Raw genomic sequence first — 23,139 nt, 5'->3', positions numbered from 1 at the left:
TCAATTAATGAAGAAAAAGAAGAACCGTATGACAAGATTGAGGATGATTTACCATTATCCACTCTATTACGTACTAAAAAATAGGCCACTGATTCTGACTAGCTTAAGAAACGTTCTTGTTTTTTTGTTGTAATGTTTTTATAGCTTCGAAATAAAACAATAATATTATTTAAAAAACTGTGTTTTTATAAATTACCAATGTTACCGTAATATTACCGATAATATTACCGATTTATTTGAAAAAAATGAGGTATAATTTAAAAGTACGATTTGGACATATTTTAACCGATATCGGGAAAGAATGAGAAACAATAAACGATGATATGTATTTTTACATGACTCCGAGCGCCCCCTAGTAGACTTTCCACTTGCTGACATCTTCTTTCCCACGTATCCGTTTTTTCCTACCTTAATAGCGGCTCGTACCTCTCTGTTTTTTTGCTTGTAATGACCCCAGTTAGTCTCTGTTCTGTCTGAGAGCCATTTTTGATAGAATTTTTGTTTTTCATTTATTAAGGTCTTTATGTTGTCAGTTATCCAGGCTGGTTCAGTTATCCAGGCCAGGTTTTAGTATTGAAAATACTTCTGGCCGCGTTTATATGGGACCCATCTTTGAAAAAACGACATGCTAGAGGCAACATGAGTTCAATAACCTGCCTAATCAACTTGTCAACACGTAAGTCGATCGCAAGGCCGTTCGAGGGCCGAAATGAGGTCTTATTAGTGTGTGTGGGCCAACTATTTTATGGGTTGAACTATACTACCAGTTAAAATATCTGCACTTATTTCTGGGACACCCTGTATAGGATAACAGAAACATTTTCAATGTTAAAAAAATTGTTCTAAAATGGTTAATCCCGTTTATACTTTTCCAAATTTCCATACCGTTTTAGCGAAAATTAAAAAAAAAATAAATTTAAAAAAAAATTAACTTTTTTAAAACAGTGTCTGTTGTAAAAAAGTCCACCGCGCATATATTTTGGGAAAAATAAATATTTTTCTGAAGCTGATTTAAAAAAAAATATTTCTTATCACACCAAGGCGGTTAAAATTTTGTATGGCCTAAAACCGGTCCTAAACGATGTGGCAAACGCCTTCCAACGTTGGAGATGCAGACATTTGCCACATCGTGTGGGAGAAACACGTGCCACATATGTGTATTGTGTAACAAATTTTTAGCTGAGCTATATGCTATTGAAACCTGTGTGCTGTGCCTGTGTGCAACTGCTGGTAGAACAGCAATACACCCGGAAAACAATATGCATATTTTGGGATAGTCAAGCCGCGTTGAAAGCACTTGAGGCAAAGAAAAGCACGTTTATGACGATTCTTCATTGTAAGAAACTACTCAATATATTAAGAGATAGGAACAAAAGTGTCGCTAATATGGATACCGGGACATGTCGGCCTAGAGGGAAATGAACGTGCTGATTCCCTCGCCAAAATTGGTGCAGGCTCGCCATTCGTGGGCCCAGAACGGACCGACACTTAGCGTTCCAAAAAATCTCGCAAGAGACAAGCCTTGTGACTGGGTTAGGGATGTGTCGTTCTGGGACTGGAATGACAGTCCCGGAATGGAACATGCCAAGAAAATCGTAGCAGGGCCATCCAAACATAGAAAAGGAGAATTCCTAAAGGCTGGTAGGACTGGAGCGCGTACACTAACTGCAGTGTACACTGCTGGCTGAGATCACACTTACAGGGGATGGGACTGGTGGAAGACGCCGAATGAATGAAATAAAAAAATTAAAAAATTAAAGACAATTTTTTTTTCTAATTGATTTCAGCTGAACGAAACTTGACCCCATCTTTGTGGCATTGGTATCATAATTTTTGCTTAAATTCTGAAATCCACTATTTTTCTGTTTTTTCATATATACACATGGCCAAAAGTATTGCATATATCGTTTAAAAATATACGCAAAGGAATTTGAAGAATCTTTTTTTATACATAGCTTTGATAATCTGTAATAAACATTTTTTTGTTAAAATGGATATGGTAAACAATGTTTATCGTTCAGACCCAATATTATTACAAATTCTTGCACATTCCGATTTGTAGTCTCTTGGGTTGCAGAAGAAATTTGACCATTGTTTTGGCCTTAAAATGCCTAGAAACATTATTTCACAATTTAATAGAGTCAGAATAGTAACACTGTCTCAACAGGGCTACCGGCAAGTTGCAATAGCTGAAATTGTAGAAGTTAACCAAAACGATGTTTCGCAAATATTAAAAAAAATCAGGGAGACTAACGATGTTACAGACCGGCCTGGAGGAGGTAGATAGAGAGTTACTACTGCTGTGCAAGACCGTCAAATATAACTAATGAGGTATAATATTATAAGAAGATTTAACCCTCAACTGGTAACATGAAATTTTAGTACGCTATAAGTAACACACGTCTGAGAGATGACGGCATGAATTTCAAATGTTTAAAGGGTAATTTTTGTATAAAAAAGTCTTAAAAAACAACAAAACAAGTATGTAACATGAATGTGTCTTATAACATTTCATAAATTTTCGTACATTTGTAAGCTGTTTGTCTTCTTTTTTCGTAAGGCCAATACGTGCATGTCTTTCTCTTTGGAAGCTTGTCCGATATATCTCTTGGGCCTGATACTGGTTGTTCCACATCTTCCAAAATATCCCTTATAATTTTTTTAGGCAGTCTAGAAGATTAGGATTAGTTAGTCGGCGTTGGACCTGCTTTTTTATGAGGTTCTCTGCTAGCAAATGTATGAAGTCGAAACGTTTTAACGGGGTTGATTCAAATAAAAAACTTCCCACGGCTATAAAAAGATATGTAAAAAGTCGTTACCGCCCAGAATGATGTGTCCAGTAAGTGAGCTAGGCATACCCTGATCGGCGGTAGCGCCAAGTGAGGCGCCACTGCGTTTGTGAGGAAAAATGTAAATAAGAGCGTCTCTCAGACGCGTGTTACCAGTTGAGGGTTAAACTACATTTTCTTATAATATTAACCTTATTAATTTAACTAAATTATAAGAAACTGCATTTTCTACGAAACCTTGAAAAGAGAAGATAATACAATTTGATAGACAATTAAATGATGCATCTGTTTCTCGTCAAATATACAGGGTGTTCCATTAAAATTAAAGAAATTATCGCCGTTTAAAGCTAGTAGTTATTTAAAATACATTTTTAGACACTCTGTATAAGGTAGTATAAATTTTATTATTGCAACACAAAATTTAGTAAATAGAAAAACTTCAGTACAATATTTGGTTTTAAAAACTTAAATGCGCCTAGAGAAATGAAACACTAATAAAATAACTATTGTTACTGTATTTTGACAAAAACGTAAATAATTCAAAAACGGTAAGATTTACCTTTATTTTAATCGTAGAAACTAAAGATGTAATAATACACAGGGTATTCCATTTAAAAAAATACAACTTTGATTTTTGTTATTTATTTGACACTCTGTGTCTTTTAAAAATATTTTTAAATTGTAGCTCTAACAGTGCTTCAACGAACCCAAAACTTACAATTTGTAAAAATCTAATCGTTTAGCTACAATACTCCGTGTCGTATGTGGTGAATGATGTATGATTGAAATTTAAAATAAGATTTTTTTAAGAGAAAGTGTCAAAAGTTGACATGCGGTATGACATTCTATTCAGAATGCCAATTCCAATCTGAGGATACCATTTAAAAATCAAAAGTTGTAGTAATCTCCGGTGAAACAGGAAGTGACTAAAAAACTATCTACGAGTATATCCCGATTTATGTCATATACTAACATAACATACCAAATCTCGTTTTATTATCTGAGATAATAAAAAAGTTATAGGGGCGAGCCACTTTTGAAAAACACCCGGTATAGTCGAAAAATAGAAGAATAGAAGTATCAGCTATAAAAATTAAATCATAAAAATTTAATAGCCTATATCGAGGATACATCCCATAAAATATAACGAATGGAGCTAAAATTATATAAAACCGAAAAACAAGTAATTACTTTTTTATATAGTCATTAATTAATCAAATATAGAAGTAAATGTCCTCAAGAGGCGCATTTTCTAAAAGATTTTATACTCGAAAAACCATTAAGATTATAAAAGAACCCATTTTATCGAAAGCTAATGGCGCATGAAAAAACATTTAATTTACGTAGACGGCATCCGAAATGCCTTTTTATTTAAATTCCTTTATTGTGAGGTACTTTTTATTACTCCGAATGAGAGGTTTTGTCATAAAATCTACGTAAAAACTAATTAAGTGTAGATTAAGTTAATAATTTTCTAGACGGAGAGCTGGCTATAAAAAAACCAAACCAAAACCTTATCATCGTTACATGGCTAATTTTTTGTGTGAAGTATCCTTTTGTGTAGCCATTATGAAATAGTCATGTTTGCCAGCGCGATCCCTGTGCTTAAAGCGGGGGCGGCCAATCGAAAGGGTGAAATTTTAACACTAAAAATATTATAAGGTAAACGTATTTATAATTGCGAAAATAGATTTTATTTATTATTAAGGAACATGTAAAACTATTGACAGATATTTTTCTTGTGGCTAAAATGCCGGCAGCATGGAATTTAACATGAAAAATCATCGCATACATGCATGTCGATTGGTGGAATGTTATTTAAAAGGCGTATGCAAAAGGACAGACAAAAAAATCGTGGCTCAATCAGCGGTAGACAGTTATAAAAAAAACGCGTTATTATTCTACAGGATGAATCTTAAATAAGTGAAAATATTTCCAGAGATATATCTCGATAAAAGAAACATATTTTCTTCTTACCGTTTTCCAAATAACTCCAAAATAACCGAGTTACAAGTTTTAAAATTCAAAAAGAAATTGATTTATTTTTAAATAATTTTGTGAGACACCTGTTTTTTTCTGTACTTGCATCCATTATTTTAGTGTCGTAGCCATAGAGTAAAGCCGTAAGCATGATAGATTAAGAAATAATTATACCGTTGGTAAATTTGCGGTAAACAGGCAGTTCTCTAAAAAAAGTTCTCTAAAATATACAGGAAAATTTAAAAATAATTCACGATTTTCTATACATCTTTTTTTGCGAAAAACTCATAGACGTGTTCTGGGGTCGAAATATATCACCCTTAAAAGTATTTTCACTTATTTAAGACTCACCCTGTATAAGCGTTTTCGGGAAACGCTGGCCGCGTTATCAATTGAAACATAATACTTGTAAATCTACAAAAAATTTACGGTGCAGATATCGACTCAGAGGAAGACTCGTTTGCGAGAGCGAGGATCTGCAGTACCAAAGCAGTACGATGAATCAGATACAAATAGTGAGACAGAATAGTAAATGTATGATATCTGTTTTGAAATAATAAAAAAATATATTTATAATATAATCGTAAACATGATTTATCTATACTTAAATGGATGAGGCGGCGAGTGTTCCCTGAAAGCGCTAGAGTAATATCGCGCCTTTGATAACTGTCTGCAGCTGATTTAGCCACGATATTTTTGTCTGACCTTTTGCACACAGCTTTTAAAATAAATAAATATGACATTCCACCAAACGGCCTGCATGTTTTTTTTTTTCATTCTTCAAATTTCATTTTTTAATAATATTCGAGATAATTTTTAAAATTTCATACCTCTTTCGCGTTGTCTGTCGGCATTTTAGCGACCATAAAAATGTCTGCAAACAGTTTTCCAGGTCTCTTAATAATAAATAAAAGCTACTTTCGCAATTATGACTCGTGTACCTTATAATATTTTTAGTGTCAAAATTTCACCATTTCGATTGGCCGCCCCCGCTTTTAAGCCCCGGGATCGCGCTGTTAGACATGACTATATCATAATGGCTACACAAAAGGATACTTCACACAAAAAATTAGCCATGTAACGATGATAACGTTTTTTATGTAACCAGCTCTTAGACTAATATCATATAATTTGATGGTATCTCAGAACTTGCGTGGAAGGAAGGTAGTCTCAGGTTCGGACTGATCATATATAGCGACTGACCATATTCGCGCGTCCCTTAGTCATAGCCTATGATCTAAATGTAAAAAAATTGACAAGTTGACTTGTTTCTATGTTGTCTATAGGTGTGTATAACTTCCCAGTCTTTCTTCTTGTATCTTCATTTCGAATATGTTCTGTTTAGTTTGGTTTGGTTCTTGATATCAGACACGCTCTCAACTGATAACTCAACTCAAGAAATCCATTTCCACCACGTTCACTATTTTCCTGTTTTTTTTTCTGTCAATTTCCAGCGTTCTGACCCATACGATAAAATAGGCTCTTCTATCGATTTGTAGATTGTCATTTTTGTTTTTAATTTTATTTTATTCAACCAAAGTACTGAATTTAGAATTCTGATACATTTCTTCCCTTGTTGTCTTCTATGTTGAATGTTGAATGTCCCTGTTAGATGTTCCTTCTTGAGATATCGTATGATCGAAAAAAAAACGGCGTCAGCCAGTGCCGGACTTAGACATCCAGGGCCCCTAGGCATTTGACATTTGGCCCCCCCCCATGTCATACCCAATTTGGAGCTTATATATAAAAGTTCACGCCACTCATTGCATGGGGCCCCTAGGCTGGCTGGGCTTAAAAAAAAATTCTATAAACATAATGCATGGTTTTAAAGTTACAGAGGATGTTAAAACTTTTAAAAATAGGTCTTTTGTAATTATCTTAAATACCATTATGTTCTTAAAATTTGGTGTAGATAGCATTGAACATAGTTATTTTAAAAAAAATTAATAATAAATTAGATTAAATAAATAATATATTAATATTGTTTTTATTTCAATTTTATTAATTATTGTGATTAATAAAATTGCGTTTATCTCATCAAGGAGATCAAAATCGATAAAATATCAAGTTATAACTTTTAATCGGCATTAGTTTACACAATTTTGCCAACAAGAGAGAAAAGACAGTGGCGCACATGTCGTTTTAGAAAAATATTCCAGTAATAACGTTTCTCCCCTTATCTCCGGTCATCCCTGATAAAATTATGTTTCACTTTTTTCTAATCTAATTTCTTTTTATTTTGATAATTTAATTTATTTCTATTTTGTTTTTGGGGTCGCATCATTGTGGCACTTTGTGTCTTTGTATCGATTTTTTAATCGCGGTGCGCATATGTATAAAAAACATACCATAACATTGTATACTGATGCTTCCAAAACCAAAGCAGGGACAGGGATATAGGAGTATTCGGGCCGAAAACTCAATACTCCGAATCAATGGATACCCTACCCCAGCATCTTTCAGGCAGAAATCTATGCTATCGAAAGATACGTACAATTTATCTTAGATAGGAACTATCGAAAACAGGAAATAGCCATGTTATCCGATAGTCAAGCAGCATTAAACCCGATCAACTCAGTTGGTCACATCAATTCGAAGTTGATCAAAGAATGCCTAGAGAAGCTGAACAAATTAGGCAAAGAAAATAAAGTCCTCCTACTCTGGGTGCCCGCTCACCAAGGGATAGAAGGCAATGAAAAAGCAAATAATCTAGCTAGGAAAGGAGCTAACACACCACTAACTGGATTAAAACCGTTTTGTTTTCCAAGTGGAAACTAACTAAAGGCGGAACTGAGGAACCTGGAAGACTTCATGGAATGGAAGTCCTCCAACGGTCTAAGACACTCGAAAAAATTCCTCCGAACATAAGACCGAGAAAAATCAAAGATTTTCCTTGATTTAAGTAAGAACAATCTTCGGATTGTCACGGGGTTTCTAACAGGACAACGAACACCTCAGTAGGCTGAAGCTGAGAAACAACAGCGAAGGCAGATTCTGTGGGGAAAATGGAAAAACACTAGAGCACCTCATCACTGAGTGCGACGAGACGACGACTGTTCGTGCCATGAACTTTGGTACGGCTGATGTCGAGGATGGAGAACTGGCCTCTGTGGGGCCGTCTCAGATACTGGCTTTTGTTACAGCCCTGAGACTGTATGAAGAGTTATAACTCGTTATAACTTAAGAAAGAACATCTCGGGGAACATACAATAGATCTGTAAGGTGGCGGTGATTAACTCCCCTCCTAAACATTCTACATTCTACATTTGAGTAGATTCGTTCAATTCACTTACACAAAATGAACCTGACAAAAACTTGCAACGTTCATCCCCGTGCTACCCAATGATGCAAAACGAAAGCAACCAAAATCCCTTCTTGGACCTGATAAGAAAATATCTAATCTATCGGGTCACATCAGTCGCCTAGTAATTGACCCAGACTTTCAAATGATAAAATCGATTCGAACATAAATTTCGAGGATATTGTCGTCGGTGGTGGAGGAGGCGTCCAACTGGCTGATAAATCGAAATTTTCTAAAACGGAGTGGAAAACGCCAGTGCAATATTGGGCGGATACTTGGCAAATATATCAGCGAAATAAGAAAATAGATAACTGTATTCTCAAATAAATCTTAAGGTGGTTGAGTTGCAGTTTCCTTCGATGTTCGTAAATAACAAGTTTTTTCGAGGAAATTATTTGTTTTGGACCTTTTTTACTCGTACCTCTATAAATTATTATATTTTTGTTAAATAAATTATAACGTTTATTTCTTGTAGATAATGATAGACGGTATTTTACAACAACGGATTTCTCATAATTTTATACCACCATTTTAAAAAAATTATTTTAAGCTAAATATATAAAGTATATATAAAAGTATATAAAAGTATATGAAAGTATATAAAAAATACATAAAAGTATATAAAAAATATATAAAATTATATATATTATAGTATATAAAAAAAGAATGAGGAGTATGGTGACATCATGTCTCAATTGCTCGGATCGTTGTTCTCCATCCCTCTCTATCTTGAGCGGCTATAGAAGCCTCTTGCAGGCCGTGACCAATAATTTTTTTGGTTTGGTCCACCCAGCGCGTCGTTGAGATCTTCTTCTTGGTCGTTTGCCATTAATCTTCCCTTCAATTATGATTTTTTCCAGTCCATGTGTTCTTCTCGAAATGTGCCCGAAGTACCTAAGATATGACTGAATTAGTTTGGTTGAAAGTCTTGTGTTAACTTTCAAATGCCGCAGCATTCTTCTGTAGGCCCACATTTCGAAAGCATCTATTTTTCGTCTGTTTGTAGTTTTCGGAGTCCAGGTCTTTGATGCATAAGTAGAGATAGGAAAGATCAATATGTTTACTAATTTTAATTTGTTGTGCTGGGATATTGCAGAGTCTTCCCATATTCGTGTTAGTTTTTTAGTCGAGTTACGAGCTATTGCTAGTCTGCATGTATGATATGTATGTATGTATGTATGTATGTATGTATGCTAGTCTGCGTTTGATTTCCTCGTCACAGCCTCCCTTGTTTGTTCTGAGAGATCTGAGGTAATTGAACTTTTCAACCACCTCAAAACCATCAATCTCCCTGATGTTAGTAGGATTTCGGGCTATTATCATGACTTGCGTTTTCCTTTTGTTCAGCATCAGGCCATGTTCCGCACTGATCCTTCTCATTATTTGAACATGTTCTTCCTCAGAGCATGCAAGAATTAAGGTGTCATCGGCATACCTAAGGTTTGTGATCTTTTTTCCACCTATCGTTAGTCCGCCTTGTCAGCCCTGTAAGACCTTTCTCATTATGTACTCTCTATAGATGTTGAAGAGTATGTGTGATACTATACAACCTTGTCTCACACCACGTTTCGGACTAAAAGACTTAGAGAGAGCGTTGTTGACTTTGACTTTTCCGGAGCTGTCTTCGTAAAGATTTGTAAGTAAAAATATAACATGTTTTGGTACTCCCATGTTTTCTAACATCAGCCACAGCTTCTTCCACTTTACACAATCAAAAGCCCTACTGTAGTCGACGAAGCATAAATACGTTTCAACATTAAATTCATATGCTTTTTCAATTATTTGCCTTACATTTAAGATCTGCTCTCTTGTTCCTTTTCCTGGCATAAATCCTGTTTGTTCGTCAGGGATCTGTGGGAGCAAAAAATACTTTAAGCGGTCATTTAGGATATGGAGTAGAATTTTACTTGCATGTGACATAAGCGCTATTGTTCTATAATTGCTACAATCTGTCGCAGAGCCCTTCTTGTGCAACGGCATGTATATTGACTCACACCATTCCCTTGGCCATTTACCAGTTTGCCATATCATAACACACAGTTTGCGAAACGTGTCGATGCCAAAATCACCCATAGCTTTAATGGTCTCAGCGGGTATTCTATCTTCAGGTGATGTATTGTTTTTTAAAGATCTAATAGTCTTTTCCACTTCAGCCTTCAGAATTGTAGGTTCTCTGTCAATCGTTTCAAATTCTAGGGTATGACATTCATCTTTATCTGTCTCGTAGAACAGTTTTTCGTAATATTGTCTCCATACTTCTGCTATGCCTCTGGTGTCTCTAATCGTATCTCCATTATCATATTTTATTATTTGTGTCTGTGGCTTAAATTCCCTAGACAGGTATTTCACTTTGTCATAGAGTTCGTGAGATCTGTTGTTATTTGCATGTTCTTCTACCTCTTGGCATACTCTTGCAATGTGTTTATTTTTGACATTCCCTTTGAATTTCTTTATCAAGGGTTTTCTTGTCTTCTGGAGTAATTGATCTTGAGATAATTTTCTGTCTTCGGGATTCTATTAAATTCGTTCGGTCATCCGAACTAATCCATCCTAACTAGTGTTTTTTCTTGGTTGGTTCTGTTTCTCAATTTCATTTACACCTTGTACGATCCATGTTTTAATTGCTTCCCATGTTTCATTTACATTTCTCCCTGTTGGCGGTGGACCAGTTGTTTTTAATTTATCCAGAAACGCTCTTTTATCGGGTATTGCCAATCGTCGACTATGTTTAGAAAGATTCATTGTCTTCAGTTTTATGCTAAGGCAAGACTTCAGAAGTTTGTGATCAGAACCTCCGCTTCCACATCACTATATCCTGAGATTTCTATGCCTAGATACTTAAACTTCATTTTTTGCTGGATAACATTGCCCTCGACTTCCAGTTTGCATCTTAGTGGTACTTTTGATGTCGTTATGCATTTAGTTTCTGGTTCGATATTATCATATTAAGTGCAGTGCAGTTAAATCGATGTAATAAACGCTGTAGATCGTCCTCAATCATCAATAATGTAAACGATCAACAAAAATGTTTAAACACATTTTTATTGCCCTTACGGTAAATTCCTTAAATCTACCGTCCGTCATAGCAAATACAGGGTCGCTGTTATGTATGGAAACGGTCACTTATTAGGTAAAATAAAGGAGGTACGGCAAAAAGTTAAATACAAAAATTATAGGGGTTTTAAATGTCTCTTGGCGAGTAATAAATTTATGTATACGGGGTCGGTCATAAAGTTGTGGCACATGAAAGTTTAATTTTTTTAAATAGAACCTCCTATATATTATTGTATATTTCAATTCTTCCTTTAATTCTAAGCAAAATTCCAAATACACACAATGTACTCCTAACCAACCGTTTCCGAGTTATTTACTTTTGAAAATATCACTTAAACAATTCGATTTAATTAATTTCAATGTGTTCGGTTTCATTTACCGATGTCATTCTGCGGAAACTGTGATAATTAATAATATTTGACATTATAATTTTCAAAGTTAACGTTAAGTTTTTTAAAATTAATATTCAAGTTAGCATTTATCTATACTAATATATAAAATCCTTAAGTGACTGACATACTGATTAATCACGATCCTGCTCAAACCACTCAACGTAAGAAGCTCAATTTTGGCATACAGGTTGATTCTAGGGTGTAGAGGTTCGATAAGAAGGGATTTTTCGAAATTCCAGTTCCAAGAGGGTGAAACCACCCCTCAAATATTACAATATTTTTGATTTAAAAAACGGTCAAGTTTCCGAAAAAACGCTTAAACACGCATATTTTATTTTGTTTTTTTACATATTTTAAGATTTTTTAAAAATGTATACAGGGTGTTTCGAAAAATCTGGTCATTGATTAATCACGATCCTGCCTAAAGCGCTTGACGTAAATAGCTGATTTTTGGAAAACAGATTGACTTTAGGGTGTAGAGGTTCGATAAGAAGGGATTTTTCGAAACTCGAATTCTAAGGGGGTGAAACTATCCCTCAAATATTAAAATATTTTTTTATTTAAAAACCGGTGAGTTTTTCGGAAAAACTCTTAAACACGTATATTTTATTTTGTTGTTTTACATATTTAAGTTTTTTTTATAAATTTATACATGGTTTTCATAAAATATGACCATTGAGTAATCACGATTCTGTTTAAAATGATTGACGTTTAAAGCTGATTTTTGGCAAACGGATTGACTGTGGGGTGTAGAGGTTCGATAAGGAGGGGTTTCTCGAATCTCAAATTCTAAGTGGGTGAAAACGCCCCTCAAATATTACAATATTTGTTATTTAAAAAACGGTTAGTCTTTCGGAAAAACGCTTGGACAAGCATAATTTATTTGTTTTTTTTAGATATTTTGAAATTTTTTAAAAAATTATACAGGGTGTTCCAAAAAGTTGGGTAATTTCTTAACCACGATTCTGCTTAAACTGCTTGACATAAAAAGCTTATTTTTGGCAAACAAATTTTTCGAAAGTCAAATTCCAACGAGATGAAATTAAACCCCTCAAATATTACCAAGTTATATAATAATATCGCCATATTGTTCTATCTCATGCTGACATAAATGTGAGAAAATTTTATCCAGTTTGTATGTTAATGGAAATTCTTGCTTTGCTTTATCATCACCATTACAAATGATTAATTCGACGCGAACGAACTCGCTGGTACAAGCTAGTAGATTTATAAAATGAGATTATATCAAGTCTGGAAATTACAAAATTTTCGTTTAACATTTTAATTCTTCAATTTATGTACATTATGTATTACGATTACGGCTTAAAATTGAAGGAAGAATTGAAATATGCAATAATATACAGGGGGTTTCATTTAAAAAAATAAAGTTTGATGTGCCATAAGTCATTATGACCGACACTCTATACTTAAATTTACTTTTAGCTAATAGGCATTTAGAAACCCGTTACAACAGTATCACGGTTTCGGCAGAATGGCATCATTAAATGAAACTGAATACACTGAAATTAATTAAATCGAATTGTTTAAGTGATATTTTTAAAAGTCAATAACTCGGAAACGATTGGTTTGAATGTGTATTTCGAATTTTGCTTAGAAATGAAATATGCAATAATATACAGGGGGGTTTTATTTAAAAAAATAAAATTTGATGTGCCACGACTTATGACCGACCATGTATACATAAACTTATTACTCGCCAATACATTTAAAATCCATATACTTTTTTTGTATTTAACTTTTTGCGGTACCTTGTATATTTTACTTAATAATCGATTAGATTAAGTTAGGGATCAGCGACCCTGTATATTTCGTTATACAGATTATATATATATATATATATATATATATATATTAGACGGTTAGTTTTAAAATAGTTTTAGGAAACTCTCGAAAAAGGCCTAACATATGTAGAGATAAAACTACTCTCATTAAACTTAAAACATTGCTGTTTTACAAAGTATCAACCACAGACATAGTACTGTTAATTAAACATTAATTCGGGTCACTATCTAACATTATTACATTGATATTTATGAGCTATTCAAAATTGTATTAATTGCTCCATCTATTTTCCAACCGGTAGGAAAGTAATCAAATCCTCATTTGATTATGTAGATAGCGATATTTAATCTATGGGAACACACTAGTTCACGGCAATTGACCCGAAATTCTCAACGATAAAATCGATACGGAAATTAATTTTGAGGATATTGGCTACTGCGCTGGAAAAGGCGCCCAATACTTTTGCTGATAAAGCTGATAAATCGAAATTTTCTAAAAAATGAATTGGAAAACGCTTATGATATATTAGGGTATACTTAGTGTGTGTATTATGAGTCGCTTATTGCGAGGATGCATTTAATAAATCGTGTTATAAGCGGACGAAATAAGTTGGATCAAAAATTATTCACTAAAAGTATTCTTGTTGGACGAGACAGAGCAGTTTCTCATTTTGGAACAAATGAAAATAAATCAAGACGTGGGCAATACTGGAAAACAAATTTTAGTTTACTGGTTGCATCCTGTACAAAAATATTATTATATTGTTAATTTTGGAATGTTGAAGTTGCAGTGAAAGGCATTATTTGCAGTTTATACAGGGTGGCGCCTCTCATACGCCGCGGAGGCTCCAAGGAGAACGACAGTTTGTATTGAAATTAAATTTTGTGAGCATATGTAGATTAATTCAGAAATTCACTTTTTAAAAATATAGAGAGTTCTACAGGGTGTCCCCAAAAAAGTTACATATCAAAGTTTTGTTTTTTGTAATGGAACACCCTATATATTAATTGATTTTCGGATCCTGGGGGAAAAATAAAGGTGAGTTTTATAAGAGAAGTATATGACTAAAATGTAAGATTTTTGTCAGACTTAACATTTTCTAGAAATAAAGAACAATTTTTAAATTACAATAATTATTAAATCTATCTAAGTGGAATTTACTCGGTATTGCCTAATATGTAGTTAAATTGTGGTTAAATTAACTATTGTACTTTAAATGAAATTAAAACTTGATCCAAAAAGTTACACAGGGTGAGACAAAATTAATATTGAACATTGGTCACCTTTAAAAGCATGCTACTCTTTTATTTTAAATGGAACACCCAGTATATTATTCCGATATTCAATGGAGAATTCATGTCTCTTCAAAATACTGTTAAGGTTGCTTACCCCTCAAACAAAGATTTTCATAGATATTTTCATTTACATGATCTCATCTGAGTAGATCTTTATTATTTGATAAAATCTAGGTGGCTGTGGTATGTTTGACGTTACTTCAACATAGCTGTCTAATTAGTCCAACTTTAACAACTAGTTATCATTTTGTGTCAGTTAAAACAAAAAAAAATTCTCAGAAATTTGCCGAAAATGCAAACTTATCCTACATCCGAGAGAATTGATATGATTCTATTAGTTCATGAATGCATTAGTTGGTGAATGCAGTGTGCATTCACCAATTAATAGAATACTTAAATGCTCCTGATTTTATCTAGTATAGGTTTCTTTTATGGGGATAAAAGACAGTGTTTACAAAACTCGACCAACTATTGTCGACAACATGAGAGAAATGATTGTAGCTGCTTTTCGAAGAACATATTATGCCTTTTAAAGTGAAAATATCCTTTTGAAAACACACTCATTTTATGCAGATAACAGGAAAGGAAGCGTTTTGAGCATTTAGTTAACTCCCCCCCTAGATTTTTTCAAATAAAAAAGATCTACTGACGCAAAATCATAAAAATTTAAATATCTAGGAAAATCTTTGTCTGAGGGGTAGGCAACCTTAACAATATTTTGAAGATATAAAAACTCCCCGTTGAACATCGGAAAAATATACTGGGTGTTCCATTTAAAATAAAGAAGTAACTTGCTTTTAAAAGTGACTAATGCTCCATATTAATTTTGTCTCACCCTGTATAACTTTTCGGATCAAATTTCATTTTGGTTTAACATACAATGCTTACTGTAATCAAATATCAGGCTATACAAGATCAACTAAAATTTAGGTAGCTGCGTTATCGAAATTTAAAATTTAGTCTTCATTTTCAAAAATGTGAAATATGTCAAAATCCTTAGATTTTGGGTATATGCTTCTTTTATAAAACTCACCTTTATTTTTTTCCTAGAATCCGAAAATCAATTAATATATAGGGTGTTCTATAAGAAAAAACACAACTTTGATGTGTAACTTTTTTTGGGAACACCCTGTATAATTCTACATATTTTTATAAAATCCTTTCAGTTAACCTACATATGCTGCCAAAATTTAATTTCGATATAAACTACCGTTCTCCTTGGAGCTTCCGCGGCGTATGGGAGGCGCCACCCTGTACAGGATGTCTCAGGATGTGACAGTTTAACATCTCTGAGATGGGGGGGGGGGATAAATAGACAAAACTAAAATTAATTTTGTCGCCTAACTAGTCCCACGGGTCAGCCTAACTAGGCCTACGGGTCACGAACCGCCACTGCTGAGAGCAATGGTGACTTGTTTCCATGGCTTACTAAGTGAAATTTTTTAAAAAAGATAAGAATTGACTATAACCAATATAACTCAGTAATATTTCAAAAGTACATATTATAGCTTGTAAAGGTACGCGTACACTGACCAGAGCCGCACGCGCCGCGTCGCGTCGACCGAAGAGAAATATTGTTTGTGTTACTTTAAATGAAGCCATGCGGCTCTGACTAGTGTGCGCACCTTCATTGAAAGTAACACAAACAATATTTTTCTTCGGTCGATGCGGCGCCTGCGGCTCTGGTCAGTGTGCGCGTACCTTAACACTGCTAAAAAAGGGCATTTTTAAAATTGCCAAAATTTGTTTTTTTTTTCAAAATATCAATTAGTAAGCCATAAACTTCTTCAAAAAATCGAAAGGCGCATATGTTTGTCCTCACAAATCTGCAATTCTTTCCTCCATTTAACCGACTCTTAAGTTCTAATAGTTTCCAAGATGCCCATAGTAGAAAGAGCCATCATAGAAAATAATTCACCCTGTATAGAACTTTAATAAACGCGACATAAGTTTCATTGTTTGTATGACCAAACTTCGATTAAACGTTTAAAAAAGTGCAATATTTTTGTTCAACCAGTATGTCTCGTATATACTATCTCTAACCGTAATATTTCAGGACACATTTTGTAACCTTCGTCCTATTTGCGTCCTTTCCATATATTTTTAGAGTAGAGTAGTTTTAGTTTTTCTTGCTAATATTCTCTAGAAACCCACAAACTATAACAGTAATGCAAGGATAACGTATAAAATGTAGCAAATTTAGTGCAGACCATTATAGTGCACTATACGACTCTGAAAGACGAAACTTTTCAAAGTATTGTAAAAGGTATACCATTAGCGAAGATTGTTAGGAAACTTTAAACGGTTTCCGGTTCTTTGTTACTTTACTTAAAAGTTTTTGAAGGAATATCGTTTTAATGCATCTTGTTAAAATAACCTGTAAAAGGATTTCTCATTCCGCCGTAAGTTAAACTTATTAACTTCAAGAAAATAGATCGTTTGTACTTTTAGAGTGAAGGCGAATAAAGAATATAGAATCGTATAGGCATAAGGCAAATTTAGACATATAAGCCAATCAGATTAGAGGGTTCACTTGGAAAAAAGTGTTGGAAAGCTAATTATGTGTTGATTTGTTCAGTTGACATGAAAGATAAGTACCTTAGTTCTGCACAGTTGCTCGACCGCCGCGCCGCTCGACTCAGGAGGACCAAAAGATGGTAAAATTCTTGGACTTTTTTCATATTTTTGCCTATAATTCCGAAACGTTGCGTATTATAAAATTGAAGACCATTAAATTCTGTATATAGTGAGTATCAATTCGTTCAATTCGGTCCAGTATCAGTAGTATGGCAGAAATCGAAAGATGAAGAATGGTTATATTTACCTATTTTGCTGATAAACGCATTAAAGTGACATTGAAACGTTCGTCACAAGGAAACGATTATTCTAAATAATAAACCACACAATAAAAGTTACAGAGCATCAAATTAGAATTTTACATCAAGTAATAAAGTAATACATGCCGAGAAAATACAAATTTTCGCGTTCCGTCGTCCAACAATTCTGCCTAGAATGAGTATCAATTCGTTCAATTCGGTTCAGTATAATATTAGGTTAAGTTATTATAATAATCGGTTCAGTTCATATAATAGATAGTTAAAAATATTTATTTTTACCAGTTTTACCACTTCAAAAGAGCATTTCTTATCCAACGACCGTAATAAAAAACGTCTAATTAGCATGGTCCATAAAAAGCTAGATAATGAAGGATTTATTGTAAAAGTAGTAGAGGAAGATGCTGATAACTCATTGTTACGACTGCAATTGACTTATCAATTGTTATCCATCAGTAATAAGTGTTGGAGAGGACACAGATCTGTTGGTCCTACTCACAGCATTAGCACCTACCACCTCAAAGATTGCACTAATGAAGCCTGGGAAGGGTACGAAAGAAAATTATTTGTACTCTCCCGGACACTTCAAATACTCGAAAAAGTCTCGGAGTTTAAAATCAAAAATTCTGTTTTGCATGCTTTCAGTGGATGTCATTCCACGTCATAATTGTATCAGCAGAGGAAAATTAAGTTTGTGAAAACTTTGGACAAAAACATAGACTTAGAGGATGCTGCGTTCATCTTCAAAAATAATAAGGCTTGTGCTGACGAGATGTTGCAGGGATAAAATACCTTGTAGCCATTTATGGTGATCCTCGGAAAACATACTTTATTAGACGATATAAGATACGATATGTTCACCAAAGTAGTAGCCAAGACAAACATGAAGATAGCAGTCCTATATACATAGTGTCATTGAAATGGTGTAAAAAAACATAAATAGAAACTACCCTTTCCGCTTTTCCAAATAATTTTTCAGTATCACCATTTGATTTAGGGTCAAAATTTATGGCAGAGCATTTTTTTTCGAAATTTTATCTCGTATTTTAAGCCTACAATTTCAAAACAACCGTTTTTTTAAATTCACCCTTTCAGTGCCCCTAACTCCCTTAATATGCATTTTCCGCCCTATACTTATAGGAACTTTTTTTACTATTTTTAGGAGTACTATCACCCCCCGATTTGCCGAACACAAAATTTCGTTAGACAAATTTGTTTAACCAGTAAAAAGTTATTGACAAGCTAGTTTCCGTCTGGATTATACCCAGTGCTATTTTACAAAAAAAAACTTTATTTTTTAGATTTCTATTTCAATGGCGAAATTTTTTCAAGAATGAACCCGCCATGAAGATATAGACATTTGCTGTCCCCCATTCGCAAATTTCAAGTTCCAGAGCTTTACGCCCTGGGCTACTCAAAACGGTTCTGAAAGGAGCTATGCGCGATAGCATGGTGCCTCCATATGGCGCGGAACAGTTCTGAACTTTATGACTCAATGCATAACTGCGTGAATGGACAGCACAACTGCGTGAATGGAGGACAGTAATTATCGTGATTGTGGCTTAAGAAGAATACTTCGTATATATTATGTAATATTAGCAAAATTTAGTATAAAATAATTTTAATGTTAATTAAATGTACAGGGTGTCCCACTAAGAATAGCTCTCGGCTGTATCTCGGAAAGTATTAGCCGTAGGGGCTGCGGAAAAAAATATTAATAACTAAAGAAGCTATGGGAAATTGCTGGAAATTATTTTGAAGTTTATAGAACGACCGCTAGGGGGCGCAACTCCAACAAAAAATAAGAAAATGGAGTTTTTACACAATTTTGCCTAGATAAGGTGTACTATAAGTAATAGCTTCATAATCTTCAGTAAATTTTGAATATTTTTTGTTAGAGCCATTTTCCCTTATCTACCAAAATAAAGTGGTGGGGAGAGGTTAGATCTGTTTTTATTTAAATATTAATAACTCTGGACTAGATGATCGGAATCCAACAAGCGAGGGCTCGTTTAAAAGAGCGTTTCTTACTCTATATTGCACCATAAAAACAATAACAATAAGCTTTTGAACGTAGACGCTAGGGGGCGGGGCGTTGTCTTACAACTTAACAAACATTGTGCGTTTTTTTCAAAAAAAAATTAAATGCAATAGTATATGTAATTTTAGCTGATGGTAAAGAGTAGTAAAAGCTTAAAAAGTCAGCGAAAACCGCATTTTGATATCTTCTTTCAAACCGACGATATTAGCAAAATAATAATAAATAAATATAATAACACGGTATCAGTAGACCTCTTAATTATACCCATTCTAACAAAAAAAAAAAGATAGAAACAGTTTATTTTAAAATCGACGAAATTATTTTAATATTTAAAATATATTATTTTCCTATTAGTAGGCCGTGATAAATAACAAAATAAATGGCATTTACTAAAATAGTCGTACACATATTAAACATTTATTTGGAATTGATATATTTTTCTTTTGAATCTCTTGAATATAATTTTCTTTTTTTTTTCAACGAAAATTATTATAACGGGATGAGTTTACAAATATTTAAAAGCCTGTATTATAAAAGCATTTTCCTGGTGCTCGACATTGTGTTAGTTGCCACGATATATTTCATATTTCAAAAGTCCATAAAATCAGAAATCGATAACGGACAAATCCGGGAATCAGGGAGACCATCATATGGGTCCATTGGTTCCAATTCGAGTTCAGAAATAATAATTTAACAAAATTCTAATATTTTCGTTGTAAGTTAAATTGTGAAGGGGAGCCCCATCTTGCTCAAAGTATATTTCACGTAAATTAACTAAAGGAATATTTTAAAAAAAATAAAATTCCGATACGATAGCTTTCAAGATTTGCAAATAGCGGTAAAAAGTTAAGTTTAATAAATATAATATATAAAGAATTATTAGTGGCCCCCAAAGTAAAACAAGAGACAGACAGCAGTATATTTTTAATAATTCTCTAGTTTCTTTTATTATCTATCATGGCCTACTAATAAAAATGATCTTTTAATATTTTTTTTAATATTGCAGCAAATGATGAAAATAAATGTAGAGTGATATATATTTTTGAGAAGCTTATGGCAAGCCAGATCAGATAATTTATAAATATACAGGTTGTCCTATTTAAAAAAAACATAACTATAGTTCATATCTTCAAAAATATTCTTTTCGTAGAATAAAAGACTACGCCACTGCATTCTACGTAAAAAGTTCTACAATAAACAGTTTTCACCTTCTCGATACCTTTAACAATAACAGAGATACAGGGGGTGTCCCAAATTGCAAAATTTTCAAAAAGACCCTGTAGCTCAGAAACGAACAGGACTATGAAAATTTTGTTTACGGCATCTTCCGTTTGACAAAAAAGTAGCACAGGTTTGTGCAAACTGCACCCTTCTATCTTCACGAATAACGGAGATGCCGTATGATTTCAACCAAAATGGGACACAAAATGAGAGGACCTAAATATGCCCTGCTGCAGAACATAATAGAAGGAAAGATAAAGGGCAGAAGGAGCCAAGGAAGAAGAAGAACATCATGGCTCAAGAATTTGAGAGAATGGTTTGGAATGACTTCAAACCAGTTATTCAGAGCAGCCGTTAACAAAGTTAGAATTGCCATGATGATTTCCAACCTCCATTATGAGATGGAACCCGAAGAAGAAGAAGGGACACCTTGTACACTACAATACCCCAGTGTATTTACCCCTCGTGAATTACCTATCAACATTTTTAGGGATAAATATGCCACAATTTCAACAACGCTCAAAACTAGATATAGTTTATAAATTAGTAGTATTTTATAAAAATCCAGACTTACCATTCGATCAGCCATGAAAAGGGGATCATCTTCATAATATAGCCTAATCATGTTCTTGTGACTATTGACAAAGTATAAGTTCCTATTTCTGACCAGCAAGAATTTCTTTTCGAATTCGGATTGGTCTTTTTTTCCACGTTTTTCTATATCGTCGATAGTTGGATAATCGTCGTGTTGTTTAACATAAACGGTGGAGCAGTAGACTGGATTGATCTCACCGTCCAAATCAATTTCTATTTCCTAAAAAAATAGAGGAACTAATTAATTATACAACTGGGGAACAACTAGTGATGAGTAAATGCAAGACTCTTTCATCCAAGTCGATGTCCAAGTCTTGCACTATTTAATGAGTTTTTACTAAAGGGACTTTCTACATAGAAAATCTTTAAATAAATAATAATACAGGGTCCGGCAATAGTACCTCGGGCATCTGTAGCTCCTATAATAAAAAAGTTAGGAATTTTGTTTAAGTGCAAACCTAAAGTATGTATTAGGATGTATTTCAGGAAAATATTCTAACTTCTACAGGGTGGCTCAAAAAAGTGTGAGTGGATCGGGATGATTTTTTTTAAATGGAACACCCTGTATATCATTGTATTTTTGGATGTCTTTTTGATCACTTTATATAATCCTAAGATATTATTAAATATGCTTTGATGGTTTCAAAGATATTAATAAATAAATAAAAAAAAATTTCAGCCTTTTTTAAAAAAATTACTAAAAATACACGAAATGTCCTGAAATCAAAACTGTATTACGTATTTACTGTAGTGGGCCTGTACTTATTTTGCTACAAATATCGTATTCTTAAACTTTATAGGGTGTTCAAAATTTTATGCCAAACTTTCTAAACTATCAAATATTTTTTCTTAGTTTTTTTAAATGGAACACCCTATATATTATTTACAGTAGAACCCCGATTATCCGTGCGCGCTTTATCCGGGAGGCGGATTTTCCGTGCGGCATTTTAAATTGATCATCCGTGCGCAGATTATCCGTGTTTAATGGTCAGAGGTTAGCGCATGAACGCTGAATGCACAGTGGAAGCTCTGGTGGAAGCGTTCGTCTCGGGGAATCCCCCATTTATGTATTTTCTTATTATTTTCGTTAACTGTCTACCGGCTGGTTAGTTAAACATAAACAGGCGCACAAAATGCAGGGTACCGATGCTAATGAAAAGCGTAAACTCAATGTTTTAATTATTGAGCAAAAAATGGAAATTTTGAAACAATTTGAAAATAACATAGGTGTTGCTGTGTTGGATAAAACATACAACATTGAAAAACAAACGGTTCATGACATTGTGAGAAAAAAAAAACGAATTACAGAGCTTTGTAGCTAAAGCTGACAAACTAAGGCTTTTAAAAATGTAAAAACGCTGCCAGTTGATTATTATAATCAAAAGGCAGCTTGGATGGATCGAGTAATTTTTAAAAAATGTTTTTTCGAAAAATGTATACCCCAAGTTAAAGCTTATCTGAAAGAAAATGATCTTCCACCCAAGGCTGTACTATTACTGGATAATGCGCCATTGCATCCTGAAGTAGAGCAACTAAAGTCAGCAGATGGGAACATATTCGTAGCATATTTTCCTCCGAATGTAACATCTCTTGCCCAGCAGATGGACCATGAAAAGGCTTTATATATTATATAGAGACCATGAAAAGGCTTTATAGGAAATGTATGTATGCTTCAGCTGTTGGGAGAATGTGACTGTATGGGATTTTGGAAACGTCTTAATTTGAAAGAGGCAATTTATGCTATAGCTCGCGCTTGGAGTGAAGTTAAAGCAACTACAATTAAAAAAAGCATTTTATACAATAATGACCCTAGAAGATACAACAGATGAAGACGG

At 33.8% G+C, this 23,139-nt stretch overlaps 1 protein-coding gene across 2 annotated transcripts in view; it reads right to left on the bottom strand.

Moving 5' to 3' along the window:
• LOC115889552 (growth factor receptor-bound protein 14-like) overlaps window positions 1-23,139 on the bottom strand; it is a 637,553-nt gene that overhangs the window by 516,674 nt on the left and 97,740 nt on the right. For both annotated transcript variants that reach the window (XM_030909589.1, XM_030909590.1), the window contains one exon: window positions 21,285-21,524. In XM_030909589.1, the coding sequence (XP_030765449.1) occupies window positions 21,285-21,524 (240 nt within the window). The remainder of the gene's footprint in view (window positions 1-21,284; window positions 21,525-23,139) is intronic.

The sequence above is a fragment of the Sitophilus oryzae genome, unplaced genomic scaffold (assembly GCF_002938485.1).
Source record: "Sitophilus oryzae breed Bouriz unplaced genomic scaffold, Soryzae_2.0 scaffold_815_pilon_pilon, whole genome shotgun sequence".
NCBI classification, from domain to species: Eukaryota; Metazoa; Arthropoda; class Insecta; order Coleoptera; family Curculionidae; genus Sitophilus; species Sitophilus oryzae.
Note: the sequence above shows the minus strand (reverse complement) of the source record. Positions and strands in the feature narration are given on the sequence as shown.